Here is a 15918-nt window from a genome sequence, read left to right on the forward strand (position 1 = left end):
GAAAAATTTATTATGGAAGATACAATATAGTCCATAATTCTCAATATTAGACACTTATACAGAGAGTTACATCTTGTAAAACCTAAAGATAATAAAGGATGTAAACCAGACACAATACAAGGCTTTTAAACAGAAAATTATATCTTGCAGCAAAGTACCATCTAAAGCTATTTCCAGAAGAATTAGTTTGTGGTTGATTCCCAAAAGTTGACAGTAGAATATTTATCAAATAATTCCTCTTAAGAACTGTTACATTATTCTCAAAATTATTTATTACTTGTCAGAAAAGAGAATGTGACTTGCAAGAATTCTTTCATTATGAAAATCAGTGTTGTTCTCTCCTCCCTGCACCCAAGACAAGGGGTTTAGATCAGCCAAAAAAGTCAATCTTATAAAGGTACTTTGAAAATAAAGTGAACTATATGCAGAGTTATGATTTATCTGGTACTGGTGAAGTAGTGTAATAATAGTGCATGACTACACATCAGTTTGAGTCTCACTTTCAGTTTGAATTTCTGCATCAAAGTTATTCTCTACACCAGTGAATAATTAAAAAAAAAATAAATGAGAAAAGTCTACATCATGTTTGATCTCTATAAATCAAAGAAACTGTAACAACTCACTGTGGCCAGGCATCTCAAAAGCAAGCCAAGGAGCTCATTAAATCCCAGATAGCTGGCAATCATTTCTTTATCACAAAACACATCTCAAGACAATATAATGTAAATAAAAATCAGGCGAAGGTGTTAGCACTTACAAAATTGAATCTTTTAATCACAAAAAGATATAGGTGGTTGGTATCAGTTGCTGGCATTGCTCTAAATTGTAAAGTTGAAAACGAGATCATGGAAGTCTTTAGATTCCCAGTGTGAATATTCTGTTAATGTTCACTACCTAAGGACAAGCTTACACATTTAGTGTATGTAAAAAGATTGTGACAAATGTAATTCTTCAGAGAAAAATGCATAAAATTCTCATAGCTATGTGGACTGTGTTTGACAATGTCAGAGAGCTGGTCTATTACTATTCACTTTGTTTAAGTTCTTGGGCTGATTGAATGAACACTGTTTCTCCACACAAAAGATGGAGAGTGGCAACCTGTGTGGACCCACAGTAACCCACACCTCAGCAGAACTGTCTGGTGAACTGCTGCAAGATACCAAGGGTTTAAGAGTTGAAAGAAATGCTCCATTTAGAACAGGCTGGGAGGCAAAAGCTGCTGAAAAACAATAAAAAGTTTCCAAATGCAGAGAAAGTCACAAGGAGGAGGCTGGCAGACAATACCTCCTACTGTTACAAATAGCATCCTTGTCTGCTTAGCAGCCCTGTAGGTGCAGGGTAATTTACTCTTATCATTGACATTTTTCTGTTTCCTATTTCCAGAGGGCTGGAAGGAACAAAAAAAAAGAGGAGAAAGAAAAAGACAGAGTTTTCTGCACAAAATATAACTGTACAATTTGCTGTTAATCGGAGCTGCAAAATATACAGAATTTCATATATCTGATTCTCTGCTAGAAGCACAGGCTAGAAGCCAGCTCATCAAAACCTTTATCAAAAATACAATTTTAACATCTGTTTGGACTTTCACTTATCTCATTGCTCCCAGACACTATTGATTATCATTATCTGCAAGTCTCTAGTATTCTAAACAGCAGTGGCAAAGGGAAATGAAAGTGAGCATTTTCATACAAAGACAGATAGAGACTTCTAGGGCAGAATGAAAATGCTGGTCCTGACTGAAATCTGACTCTAAGTTAATCTCATCTTCTATAAATACACTGTCAATAGAAAGGAATAAGATACAGCCTAAAGTAAAATATTTATTAAGACTATAATGAGAAATAAGGGATTTCACCAAACGAGAAAAGTCATTACATTATCAGAGACTGGTTGCTGCCTGCAATACACTTCCTGGAAAGGCTGTGGTGTTGTCTTTTTCTTTGCAACAGATTTCTCCTCATACCTTTGGTGTACTATGTGCTTGACTGGACCACAGGAATAGGATATGAAAAGTATGGTTGCCAGCAACTCTGTTGGAGTACATAATAAAAGTTTTTGCTTTAGCAAGGTAACGTCATCATTGCCTTGGAAAACTATAATCTTCAGAAAATTAGAACCCCAAACAAGAAGGGTATAGGCTTGAAGCCTTTTGCTCTCCATTCTTCCCAGCTTGAAATACATAGGTGCTCCTATATCTGCTCCTATGGAAGTAAGTCTCCCTTTCTTCCTGTCCTCCAATACCTATAGAAATCCAGGGTAAACAATGTGTACTTTGGAGACCTGCACAGGAGCTTTTACCACCTTCAGTGCTGAAAACCACGAAGAGTAAGAGCAGAGCCTTCTCTTAATCCCATTTAATCATCTTTGCACACATCAGGATGATCAGTCAGTCTTTCTCCCTCACGACCTAACATAAGACTATTTCCACTTTAATTTGGAATTCAAAAAAAAAAAAGTAGAAAAGAAAATCATCCCATGCACAAAATTCTACCATGGTAGAAGACAAAAATGAGTCACTGTGATGTTTCAGTCTCTCTGTAGGTTATGGACCAAGAACAGACAGAAAATTGGTATTTGCCAACTACTTTTGATCTATCAACATTCCTACAATTAACAACCAAAGAAAGAAGCCTTAAAAGTATACAGATACAAGAACCTAGTGGACTGTAGCATCAGAACCACTTCTAGGCTAAAGGAACAATTTTTGTGTTTAATTGTTCAAAGCTCTACAGTCATGTTTTTGTTCTTCTAGCACAATGCAGACTGACAGCAGATTTTGACTGTTCACAGTGATATATAAAGTAAGATTTGGCAATCATCACACACCAGAGGAGGGAGGAATCCATACAGAGTTTCTACTTTAATTAACAGGTTATCTATTTTTTTTGGAAAAAAATAGTTATTTTTTCATATTTTCAGGTATTGGAACAGGTTGCCTGGAGAGTGCGCAGTCTACCTCCCTTGTTGGAAATTTTAAGACCTGACTGGTTAAAGCCCTCAGTAACCTGTTCTGTCCTCACAGTTGACCTTGCTTTGAGCAGGAGGTTGAACTGAATGGCCTCCTGAGGTCTTTTCCAAACTGAATTATCCTATGCCTCTAGGTTCTATTGTATAAGAAAACCCAAATAAACAGGATAATTGCCCAGGATTTCAGTGTTTCTTCACCTTGTTACCAAACTGTATATCCCACAGGTTAGCTTAATGATTTACATGTATGTGAATTAAAAGGCAAAAGAAAAAGATGGGGCAAACAGGAAAAAAAGAAGTCTTTTCTTTCTCTTTCCATTCAAAACACTGCTCATTCAGAAGTCTCTCCACCCTGTCAGTAGAGCTCACAATGAAAATAGGAAGGTTTCATAATTTGATGCAGAATAAAATATTACAATTTCTTGTTATTAAAGTTGGACCTATGATCCTGAGAAGCATTAAACACCACAGACATTTCAATCATAGAATAGTTACATGATTTCATGCCACACTAATCCATAAATTAAGTAAGCAGCAATGTCCAAGATCCCTCATTTGTTCCCATATTAAGATAACTACAAGCCAACCTTCAGCATAATATATGAAAACCAGCTTAGCTGTAGTCTGGTATACTATTTTATAGACAGTGTAGAAAGCTGTGTGAGCTCAGTTTAAATGCTACATACATGCTGCTTGGTTTCAAGACTTTAAAAGATATCTTGCTTTTTTTCTGGTTTCTCCTCCCTAAGTAACTGCTAATTTATAGTTGCATCACTAAGAAGACTGGCCAGATAAAATATTTTTACATACCATTTACATTACTGATTAGCAGTAGATTGTACATATAAATCTAAATGTGTCTGCTGAATAGACTGTTTGTCTTGGCCTTGGTAATTTATGGGGAACATCACTTTTACCCAACAAAACAACAAAGCAAAAATGTGCAAATTAGCTTTGTAGATAGTGTTTGAAATGAAGAACATTGAGTTTTAACATACTGACCTTCTAGACACTCAATGGCCACGAGATCCTTAATTCAATCACCTGTCACCTATCTATTTATGGCAGCAAATTTCTTTGAAAGATGTACAAACATACACACAAACGTATGTACATGCATATGTAACTTATATGAAGTATATAGGCATACAGACCATAGAACATCCTGCAGAATCACTCAGATCACTGGACCTGTTACACTGTAAAAGGTCTCAGGAGATCCCTGTAGCATAACCACTATATATTCTGGCACACCCTTTTTCCAAGTGCTCTCCAGTGATCAGATGATGCAAAGATTCCTTTCTGAGGGGCCTCATTTCCTCGGACTGTGGAGATGTACTTAAAACTAAAGGCTTCTACACACAGGGAGGAAGTACTTGACCTGCTGGCAGGGGTGAGATACTTTCGACACAACAGAACCGAGTGACACCAATACTTACTTGGCAGGCATTATAAATCAACTGGTGTTCCAATTTTTTGATCCCTAGAATCTGCTGAAACATTTCATAAAGCTGTTCCTTGCTCAGAATCAGCTCCGATACAGCACTTAAGGCCACTCTATTCGGCTGTTTGCAAAAGTCCTCTTCTCCCTTGTATATGGCATCATATTTGGCTAGCCAAGAACTTAACACTGTCTCTTTGCTTAATCCATCGATTTCTGGCAAACTTCGGACTCTCTTTTCTATGTTTTTCTTAAAAACATCTCTAAAGTCATTTGCAGAGCATCCTCCACTGTGGACCATTCTTGCAACCCGCTCACTCTTGAGAAATACCTTTTAAAATAAAACAAGAGGAAAGAAAAGAAACAGTTAGGCATGGACACAAACACAAAACAATCCATTATAAAGGGATTACAAACCAATACATTGCTTCTATGTAAGATGGCTTCATAAGGAAGAATTATATGGGTCAAATTTGCTATATATTTCATAAAGAAACAAGTGACCATGTTGAAAAAGTAAGTTTCTCCATTGAATCGGTACTTAAACTAAGTAGCCTTTAAAGCATATATGCATAAATTAACAATAGGTAAGCTAGAATTAAGCTTCAATTAACAGCAGCTAATTTAAAACTTACCTACAAGATTTAATTAATTTTTTCTCCATGAAAATCACAGAAGTCTAAAGCTACTTGCAAGTAACTCATGGGTAAGGTACACTGTCTCAAAACTCAGGAATATGAGTTAAAATATGAACCAGCTGGCTTTCTGCAGCAGAGGGAGATGGGTCAAGGCCCTCCACCCTGCAAGGTGTGGCTGCTGGGGGCCTGCCTGAGTGCCACACCAACACCCCAAGAACAGCTGAAGTGCAAAGAACAGATGTGATACCATGTAGTCTAAACAGATTTCCTATCCATCACCTTTCCGACTGTTTGCTCTCTTCCATCAGATGCTGTGAAGTGAAAGATGAGTTAACTATGGATTTTCAGATAGTCATTTTAGTCACCAAGAGCTATGAAAATGCAATGAATGGAGATGATAGCATAGTAGAGCTCTGACTCCATATGTTACCCCTGGTTGGAAGACAGTGAGCCTAACAACCAACCTAAAATACTACTGTGCTCCATTTGGAAAATAAAAAACTGAGAGGGGTGGAGCTAAAAAGCTGAGCAGAGAGGAGTACACATGTGGAAACAGATCAAGAAAAACGCATTGTAATAGTTTCAGTGCTTGTTGATGCGTGCTTCCCTGTAGCATACTTTAAAGTGCAGTTACAAATTATATCGTTCAATAGATATCCTAATTAATACTGTACAGAAGGCTGCACATTAAGCCTAAAAGTACATGCCCAAACAGATTATTCAAAAAACCCATCACCAATATTTGCTAGTCACATTTTATGCTCTAACTGTACCATGATAGATTTCCTTTTTCGGAAACGTAAGTATGTAAAGTTAAATTCTTATCCATAATAGGACCTGATATGGTTACTGTCAATTAATGATGATATTAATTTCCTCAAAATGCTACACAAATATTGAATCTCATTTCAAAACAAATAATAATCGGAAGTTCCACTCAGCAATAAAACTTATCAACACAAACAGGTACAAGAATCTTAAGCCTTTCCTTGTTTTAGCAGTCTGCAATTACAATTGATTCATTCCTCCAACAGCTTCACTGGAAAGCAAATAGAAAAGAAAATATTTTAAAAAAAGATGACTTCAAACTAACTTCAGCTACTTTTTCTGTTCATAAACAACATTAAATCTTCCATTACATTAGTTTGCATACCTAATGAGAGAAAGCAGATGCTGAAGAAAGAGTGAAATAAAGAATATTTATAGGCCCTTTCCTCCCAAAATTTCATGTTTATCCAAGATTACACAACCTTATGTACTGCTAATATAACTGGATCCATTTAATAAAAAAAAAAAATATAAAAAAATGCAAAATACACACTGCAAGATCATCAGAGTATTATTCACCTTTCATTACCTTCTTTCAGTCATATTATTCAAAACCATTAAGGCAGAATGCAGGAACTGAAAAGCTGCTGGTGCTTCCCTTGACTTATGAACCACGCTAATTCAAAATTTATTTCTGATTTTGAAGTTGACTTTCTAGGAGACTGCAGGAAAAATCTGTTCCATTTTTTCAACACTTCCCCATGGGAAGGGGAGAACTATTATAACACTTGGTGCCTGCAGCATTAACAAAAAGATGGCATGTTCATGCTGGGCAAAACAATAGGTATGTGCAAATACAAAATACAATTTGCATGTATCCTTGTTCTTAAAATGTTCCCTTCTGAAGTGTTTCGGGTCACAGACTGTATTTTTATCCAATTTTCAAAAATTATTCCAAGATAATTCTTTTGCAGAATATATGGTGGATATTAAAGGAAATTACTGAAAATATAAACCCAAGGTGTGAATAACAGACTACAAAAAGTAATGGTTTGTTCTGAAAAGGAATCCACTTGATTTGAAGCTCTTATTGTACTACTTCTTTTTGAGTGGCAATTTACCAAAATTCTTCCTGAGAGAAAAAAATGTAAAATAATTTAAAAAATGATCTACTAATATTTGAGATCATTAAAAAGAAATAATGACATTTGAACAGAAAAATTCCATTTTCAAGACATTGTTTGCATCAGAAAACCATAAGAGAACGGAAATTCAGTTAGGAGCGTACCATATGTGCCTCAAATTTGACACAGTAAGATGCATTAGAAAGCTATTAAATGTCTCATTATTCCTGTTCCTGAAAGACATATGGTGCACGTCATGTTAAATGCAAAATCCTTTGCTTCATTTATATTTCTAGAGATTTGTCTCCTCAGTTTTAAAGTTCTTCTGAGCTGTTTTATAGATGCTTCTTTTTTTTTTTTTTAGAAAAATCTGAATATTATTTTATGGGAATAGCTACTATATAGAATGGTATGTCACCAGTTTCATGCCAGTGGAGTTACCATTTCCACCATTGTTCGAGAAAGCCCATCTGCCTGAGTGTCTGTGGGTCTAGAGTCTACGGATACATACATGCGTTACAACAGCAGTGGTGCTTTGGTGGCAGCATTCATTTTTACAATGACATATATAAGCTTTTGTAGTAGTCTTAACGTGGTCCATCACTTTTTCTTCAATGTGGATTATATGCACAACTCGCGCATCTCCATTAGGGAAAATATTTATGTTAGGTATGTATCTTCAAAGCAAAATACTAAGCATGTGCATTCACTAAATTGTTGGGTTTTCTTCCTTTTATTCTTGTATTTGGATTGTCTGATCATTAGACAGTACTGATTAAATAACCATTCAAAAACCTCTGATGTTAAAATGTTATCTCAAGTCTCTCAACACCAGGGGGGAAACTGGAGTGAAAAAAAATATTAGAGGTTTGAATGTAAAATATAAAATACCAGAAAAAGCTGTTGTTGGGACAAAGAAATCTATTTCTACAGGGAACTAGATTTGGCAGATCAGCCATAATTGTTTTGAAAATCTCATATTAATTAGAAATAATTTGACAAGAATCAAAGTTTTTAATGAAGTCTTTGCTGTTTCTACCAACGTTTTCTGGACTTCCTCAAAGAAATCCTGGAGTAACACACTTTTTCAGTCAGCATTTGAACTTCTAGTACCATTATTGGTTCCTTGAATCTAAGTCAACCAACTCTTCATGTTACCCACTGCTAACAAATTGTCAAACACAAAAAAGAAATGTTCTATTAACACATACAATGCATTCAGGAAAAAACAGATAGTTAAGAGAGGTTTTGATGGGTCAAATATATCCATTCTGAGGAACTTTTTCAATTCAAATTATTTACAACCCTTCTAAATACTCTTGGGCTGAGATCATACCTACAGTCTTTGATGGATAAAGTTCTCCTCATATCATAACCATTCAAAGATGATCAGGTAAGGAATTAAAAAAAAAAAAAGAAAATCCTCAATGTCTTCTTCCCTTCTAACTGCAGTAACAATTATAATTTGCATCTATCTACTGAAGTATGGTTTAAATTTACTTTTTTCCAATCTTTACATATATGCAATTTAATCGGTTGCAAATGCTAGTAAAAAGATTAATTTAAAATAGTCGTTAGCACTAGACAGTTACATTAGAAGTATATTTATGTTTAAAGATGAAAAATCATCATTTAGCATGGCCTACAACTTGAGAAAATATTGAACAAACAACTACTTTTACATCTTCTAGCACATATCCCTTGAATAACATTTTATTTATTGAACATCATACCAAATCTAACTAATTATACATCCAGGCAACATAAATATGATAATCATGTTGTCTACTGTAAAGCTTAGAAAAAAACATAAGCAGTATGCAAAAGAGTTTGCATAAACTCAACTGTAGATAACCTTTGTCTTTTCTTTGCAAATGGATTAAATATGAGGCCCATTAGGCCATGCATTACAAACTTTTCTATGTGTTTTCTTTCATTTGAAAGACATGTACTGATGGATTTTATTAAGGTCACCTTTTTAGCCAGTTTGGAAGAAAAAAACCCAACACACTAGTTATAAATATCCATAATGTATCTACCAGTTTGTGTAAGTGGTGTTATTAACAAAAAATAACATTTTGTAATTCTGCTACACATACCAGTAAAGCACGACCTTTCAGCTACTTGTTTGTATTCTAGCAGAACCTGACTCAGCTCCAGGAACAGCACCAACTGGCAACACACTGAACTTACACTGACCAAATTATTTTACAAGCTCTTTTATCCTCTGGCAGAAAACTTTGCAAAAGGGTTTGATAAAGAGAAAATTTATGATCTAAGCCCCTCCACTTTTTAAACAAAGGACTGCAAAACCAAGCAAACAACAACAACAAAAAACCCTTGTCTCTAAACATTGCATTGCCCCCAAAAGAAAAAATATATATACATTAGGTTTTAAATCAAAATCTCACTGTCATATTAACATTCTCTTCCAAAGTAAAACTCAGCAAGTACCACCCCCCCTACTCCCTACCCCCTATTTTTAATCGCAAAAATGTTGTGGTTACAATACAAATCTCTTGCAGAAGACCACTCATATCTGTGCTATAAGATAAAAATCCTTGGGGTTTGTATGTAATAAGTTAAAATGACACGCTTTTTTAAACATGTAACTGACTTCTTGTTAACCATGTGAAAACTGAAGTTTTAGTTTCAGGGAATGTAAGAGTGTGTGAGTGTGAGTGTGTGTCTGTATATATATATATATACACATAAATTCATATGTGTTTATGTAGTGCATGTGTGTATATACACACAGAGAAAAGCATTGCAGTCAGTCAGGTTTATCCATTATCCATTTTGGAGACAAACTGAATTCAGCTATGACTTATTGCTTCTTAGGTTTTGAGTACAAGTTTTGTGTGGTAACATATGATTTTGTTTAAACAAAACTTTGCTCTTAGAGTTCATAAGGGTACTGAGAAAGGCTGAAGGGCCATAAGAATGATTTTGCAGTATCTGAAAAGGAAACTACTTCATCATCTGGCCCCTGTACACCTTCTAGTAGTGTAACTGTGCTGGCATTCTCCTCTTCATTAAGCAAAGCAGCACTGGGAACTTCATTTGCCACAAGAGCAGCTAGAGATTTTTCTTAATTTTTGACAGCATCGCTGTTCTTCTTGCTTTGAGGAGATCACATTTACACTCTAGACACGTCCTATCTCTTAACAGCCAGGACTCAAAGCATTTCTCATGGAAAAGATGGCTGCAGCTCAAAATGCACACTATGCCTCTGGGACAGTAAACTTCTAGACATACTAGACATCACCTGAATCAGCTTCTTTATCACCTTTCTTTACAACACATAGTTCAAGCTGCCTAGTAGTTTTTGCACTTCTGTTAAATTCTGGCATTACTGAATCCAAGCTCTTGGCATATTCCAGCATTCTGGCATGTTCCAGCACAGTAGTAGGTGGAATAAAACACCACAGTTCTTACACACAGAGAGGGCCTCTAAATAATGGTTCACCCAGGAATTGTGGTAGCTTCCTACTTCTATTGCTTTGATTACCTGTATGCCATCCTGAGTTAAGCATGAAACATCGTTGTTTGCCAGACTACCAGTCACAGCTCTAACAGTACCCTCTGCACTGACGTAGACCATAGGAAATGCTTCATTACCTACTCTTGGATATATGTAAGTGATTGCTCCAATTGATGCTGCACACATTATTTTGCTTGTGAAAGTACACTACGTCCTCCTAATTAGAACTACCCAGGTCTCTCCTTCTGTTGGCCTCCTGAAGCTTGCTAAGGAGCTGCAAGTGCTGCAGTGTGGTCATTTGGGTAGCACCACCAATCCAGACACATTCTTTCATGGTGAGGTTATTCCAAAGACTCCACTGGCTGCTGACTCCCACATGGTCCTCTTCTCTTCCTGGAACAAAGTGCTTAGGCAAGCAACTATGAATGCATGGGCTTGTGATCAAAGCAGACAGGGCACCATCAAGACTGCAAAGCATAACCACTTGGAGGATTTGCCCTCTCTTCTCCAAACCCCGGTCCCATCCTGTTCATGAAGAAGTACACTTTTAGGGTATTTTTCCCAGTTGGAGCTCGAGCTTGTCACAGAGGCTCAGTCTGCTTGGAGTCGTGTTGCTTCACCATTTTACTGCCACCAGTGATGGCACTACTGCTCTTTAGCTGGTGGGATCCTCCTTGGGGCAGGTGGGATACACTTCCTGTTCCTGTGTTTTACAGTTCTGTCATGTCAGTCTTCTGTCCTCAATGCAGAAAAATAAGACTCAAAAGATTTTGGTGAAGGTGAGGACAGACCCACGGTCCCCAAGATAACAGCTGCCCCAATTTCATCTGGTTTTCGTTGTTACTTATTATACAAAACTTTAATCCTACATTAACTGAATATCAGTGTCCCCACATAAACCTTTAAAGTTTAGTTTAATCTCTCTCTCAAGAAAAAAAAGAAGAGCAAATTTCACTGTAAGGCATGTAAGGAAACTTCAGCCTCAGACAACATCACATATTCTACCTTTCAAGTGTTTCCAGAATTTTCGAACCATTTTCCACAAATAAATTATAAGTGTATTGCTATATGAGGGACAAACACTGTCTCTCCTACACTGTCTCACAAAGACTGATGAGCCAGCTAGTTAGTTATCTAGACCTCCAATGTACTTATTTATGCCCATGTACCACATCTGATGTTTAGGGCATCCTTAAAACACACTAACGTTAAACCTGAACTTTACCATATAACTAAGAAAAAAGGTTGTCAGAAAAGGCTTACTGATATTTTCTCATTGGAGATTTTTTTCAGGAGAACCCTATCAACCAGACACAGATACAAAACAACTGAGGGCAGCATTTTGTTCTTAAGGAATCATTCTTGTATTAAGTTTTTTTTGTTTGTTTGTTTGGTTTTTTTTTTATTTTAAGCTTGCTTCAAACAAAGCTGGAACTATATTAAGATTAATGGCAACTGTATCTTATTGGAAATTGTCAATTAAAATAAAAGAATATAAATGAAGTACTTCTTTGATAAAGACTGAACATGGGCAAAAAGGACTTTGATGGAAGTCCAAGGAATACTCAAGTTTCTGAATGCTTTTCAGGTTTCTGATGTTTTTCTCCACTCAAGTTCCTGATGTGCTTCTTACAGTTACCAGAACTCTTGAGTTTATGACACACAGAACAAATTTTTAAAAACAGCCAGCAGTTTTCAGGGCTAAACTGAGCTCTAAAATTTCTGCAAAAGACCGTAATTCTCTTTCTAGGAACTAAAAGGAATTGAAATAAATTTATTACTTAAAAATGTGATGTGACATGCATCATCATGCTGTTCTAGAAGCATTACTTGATGCAAAACAAAGCACAGGACATTTACTGTGTGATATTAAATATCACTTTTGCTGCCACTGCAGCAGCTCCTCAAAGCCTCTCATACAAAAGCTCAGTAGCAACTCATCACAGTCAACAGCTCTCAACCACTTCTTAAAATCTTTCCTGTTCCACAGGAATAAAAATATTCCCCATTTCAGTCATTAGCATGAGTAATGTTCTCTGGGACCAGTTCACACAGCCCTCAGTAGTTCTAGCGTATTCTGAAATGGCACAATGCATCTCATCGAGAATTAGGGCTAGTTTTGATGAAGGTGCAAAAAACTTCTGACAGTTTGGAAAACAGCCTCCCCAACTACATATTTTAGGAACAAAGGCTTATGTCTAGTAGAAATTAACATATATTTTAACCAACACTGCTGCTATACTCTGGAGCTGCAAAAAAACACCAATGCTTCAGGTATGATGCTCTCACCGCACTTATGGGTATCTAGAAAGAAATAAAAAAAAACACTCCAAAAATTATGAAATTGATGTTTAGATTAGGTTTAGTCTGATCAACTAATCAGACTACAAGAACAGGATCCTTTTCAGTAAAAAATAAATAGATTATGCAGTAGCTCCGTACATCTAATAGTACATATTAATTATTTTTATACTACTTAAATAAAATTACTGCATTAGCCATAGAAACAGCATTTATATTCTAAGAAGAGATGAATAGTTACCCATGTATTTTAATAACTATAGGCTGCTGAACATGATTGGAAATTGAGCTATTTGCTGAGATTTGCTCAGTATTTTGAAATCAGAAGTAATTTTTACATTTTTAGAAAAAGAAATATTTATAAGACTGTCTTGCAGGTCTACCTCCCTTGTTTCCCTTCACCCGCTAGAAATATCCTCCAGGAACCATTTTTTTTTTTTTTTTTGAGAAATTATCAGAGCTAAAGGACCACTTTTATTTATCTGTGTAAGTCTTCAGAACAGAGTCCTTACCTTCACGTAAGAGCAAAACATACTCAAATTATAAGAGATCACACTAATAAACCCCTATTTCTTTATTTAAGCATTTCTGTCATAATTCTGTTAATCACATTTCTTCTCCTAAAAGTATACTACATGGCAAAGATTTTCCTACTTCAGGGGAAAAAATGCTGAAATAAAAAAAAATCTTAAATTTTGGCTAACAGCAAATTTGATTTTAAAACCTCCTTAAAACACCACATTACATTAAGGTGAGAAAAAGAAATAAAATTTAAAGTAATAAACCATCATTGTCTGAAGAGGCATAATCTTCATTTAATATTTTTCCTGGGTTTTTGTTTCGTTTTGTTTTGTTTTTAAATATCGCACCTACTACCCTTCTGGAGCATATTAAGCTATGATTTCTTCTTATCAAGAGTAATGGTTCAGAAATCATCACAAGTTAAAATATTTAGAAGGTTTACTTTGTTTTCTTCAACCCTTTTGGGCAATATCATAGCTGCACATTGGACATTTCCCACAGCTTAGCAACCAGCTATCTGTAAAAGAACCCACCAAAACCCAAACTCTTGCAAATTAATATGTGCTACTTCTTTAGGCTTACATGGTTGTAAGCATACTACACAACACTGTGCACTGGGATTTGTTTCTTTGCCTCCTTTTTCAAATTGGCACAAGCAATTGTCCAAAGTCTTCCCAAACTTCTATTCCTGATGGCTACACATTTCACAGACTCATGTATTGCAATGTCCATGCCTTGGGCACAAGAACAAACAGAGCTATAGTGACAATCACCATAAAAAACCCACAGAACTATTTCACCCAGAAACAGTGTTTTCTCCTGGATTCATTTGTTAAAGTTATCCAGATGCCCTCTTGGAATAAGCATATTAATCCTCCTTTCAAGGCTGACAACAGCAACAATAGTTTTTGCACCCTGGTGAGACATAGGAATTTCTATCCTGTTGACTTTATGAGTACAGTTGTGGATTGCTTTAGCAATAGCTCTACTTGATACACGCACTGCTATCTTCTCTTTAAAAGTACAGTCTCCCCCTCCACCAAGCCTCGGAGTTCACTAGCTGTCTGAAGCATGATGGGGACTTTGTGCACAGTGGAATTGGCCCTCAGGTGGTACAAGCACTCTGGAGGAGTTATTCTCCAAATATCACCCGGATGTACAATTCCAAACTGGTCCAACTTCTCTCCTGAGAGACTTTGATCACAAAAGCAATGAATGTTTGCATGGTTCGAGATCTCTGCAGGCTGATCTGCAGCCACATATCCAACACTGGCAGCCAGCAAGAGGTAAATCCTCCTCTCCAAAGATGAGGTTTGACTACCTTCATGTCAGACCCTGTATGAGGGTAATTACAAGCAAACAATTACAAAAATGACTTCTTCTTTTCCCATTGTCTATGGCAGGGAGAAATTAGCTGACAAACAGGTAAAAGGACAGCAGAAATAGATCTGAATACTTCAAAATGTTGTGATGCGTGGTTTGTTGAAACATAAGAAACAGCCTGCTGTTAAAAAGTTGTCTCAGTAATTCTGTGTTCAGTAACGGGACTGGGACATCGGATGTGCTTCTAGGGAGAAAGCACTGTTCTTTCTGCATATTGCTTTCCCCTGGCTAGGATATTGTAAGCCTGCTGTAGACAATGCCATGAGGTCTGAAATAACACCTCTACAGTCCACTCATCATTCCTGTTTAACTGTGGAAATAAATGCATAAATGTCACTGGAGACTGAGCAGATTCTGTAGAGGCCTAGACTTTTCTATCCAATAGCTCTCTCCTGTTAAAAAAGCCATATTATCATTGTAGATGCTTCTCAAGACCTTCAGATACAGGAGAACGAACAGACTTCACAGAGTGGATCTAGAATAAATCATTAAATTTAATAGTTCCAAACCAGAAATGGTACTCCAGCTGTCAGCCTGCCCAGGGGAAGATGTTAATTACCATCATAGCAAGAGAAACCTAAACTCCATGCTAGACATAAGATGTTTTCAACATCTATTTTTTTAATGTATTGACTGCTACAGACCGTAAGAACAAGTGAAAGTATTTTATACTGAATACCACATGATCCCAAAGGGAGGCAGAAGAGGTTTATGATTTGAAGCACACATTTGTTTGCCTGCAATTTAAAAGACAGGGGTTGTCTTGTCACCAAGCCAGATCAGTTACCAACAACCTAGTCTTATGCTATTTTCTCAGTTTATTCAAGATTTGGCAATTAAAGCAGACATTAAACTATTACAGCATGGAGATACAAAGCAGAAGTTTTCCTTGACCATGTAAGCAACTTTTTCCTTCACTGTGTAAAGCTGCAACATGCTCACTGTCCCTGGTTATAGCCATCACCATCTACTTGGCAAAGATGTAATTTACAAAGCCTTTTTTTACCAAAGTTCATTTTCTTGGTTAATAAAGAAATTCAGCAAGCATTAGGTGCTCATCAACATATTGTTCCAGAGTTTCTTCCCTCTCTACAGAAGAGCTGAAAACTTGCTCCTCAGTATGCTGATTTTGCCTGACCAGAATTCCTCCCTTTGGGGACCAAGGGAAAGCTTCACTTGGAGAGATTTCAAAGGGTCTATTTTAGCTACCATAAGCCAGAAAAAGGCTGTTAACTTGAACGTGTAACACCAGCATGACTTGGAGATATCACTGAAAAAAGGCTTACTCCC

The 15918-nt window shown here is 36.4% G+C and overlaps 1 protein-coding gene across 20 annotated transcripts in view; it reads right to left on the reverse strand.

Annotated features, from left to right (window-relative positions):
- The window catches only part of CADPS2 (calcium dependent secretion activator 2), a 316654-nt gene that overhangs the window by 205707 nt on the left and 95029 nt on the right, over positions 1 to 15918 (reverse strand). For all 20 annotated transcript variants that reach the window (XM_042792988.1, XM_042792986.1, XM_042792978.1 and 17 more), the window contains exon 3: positions 4407 to 4739. In XM_042792988.1, the coding sequence (XP_042648922.1) occupies positions 4407 to 4739 (333 nt within the window). The remainder of the gene's footprint in view (positions 1 to 4406; positions 4740 to 15918) is intronic.

This window comes from Tyto alba, unplaced genomic scaffold (genome assembly GCF_018691265.1).
Source record: "Tyto alba isolate M040663 unplaced genomic scaffold, T.alba_DEE_v4.0 Super-Scaffold_2, whole genome shotgun sequence".
Lineage (NCBI taxonomy): Eukaryota > Metazoa > Chordata > Aves > Strigiformes > Tytonidae > Tyto > Tyto alba.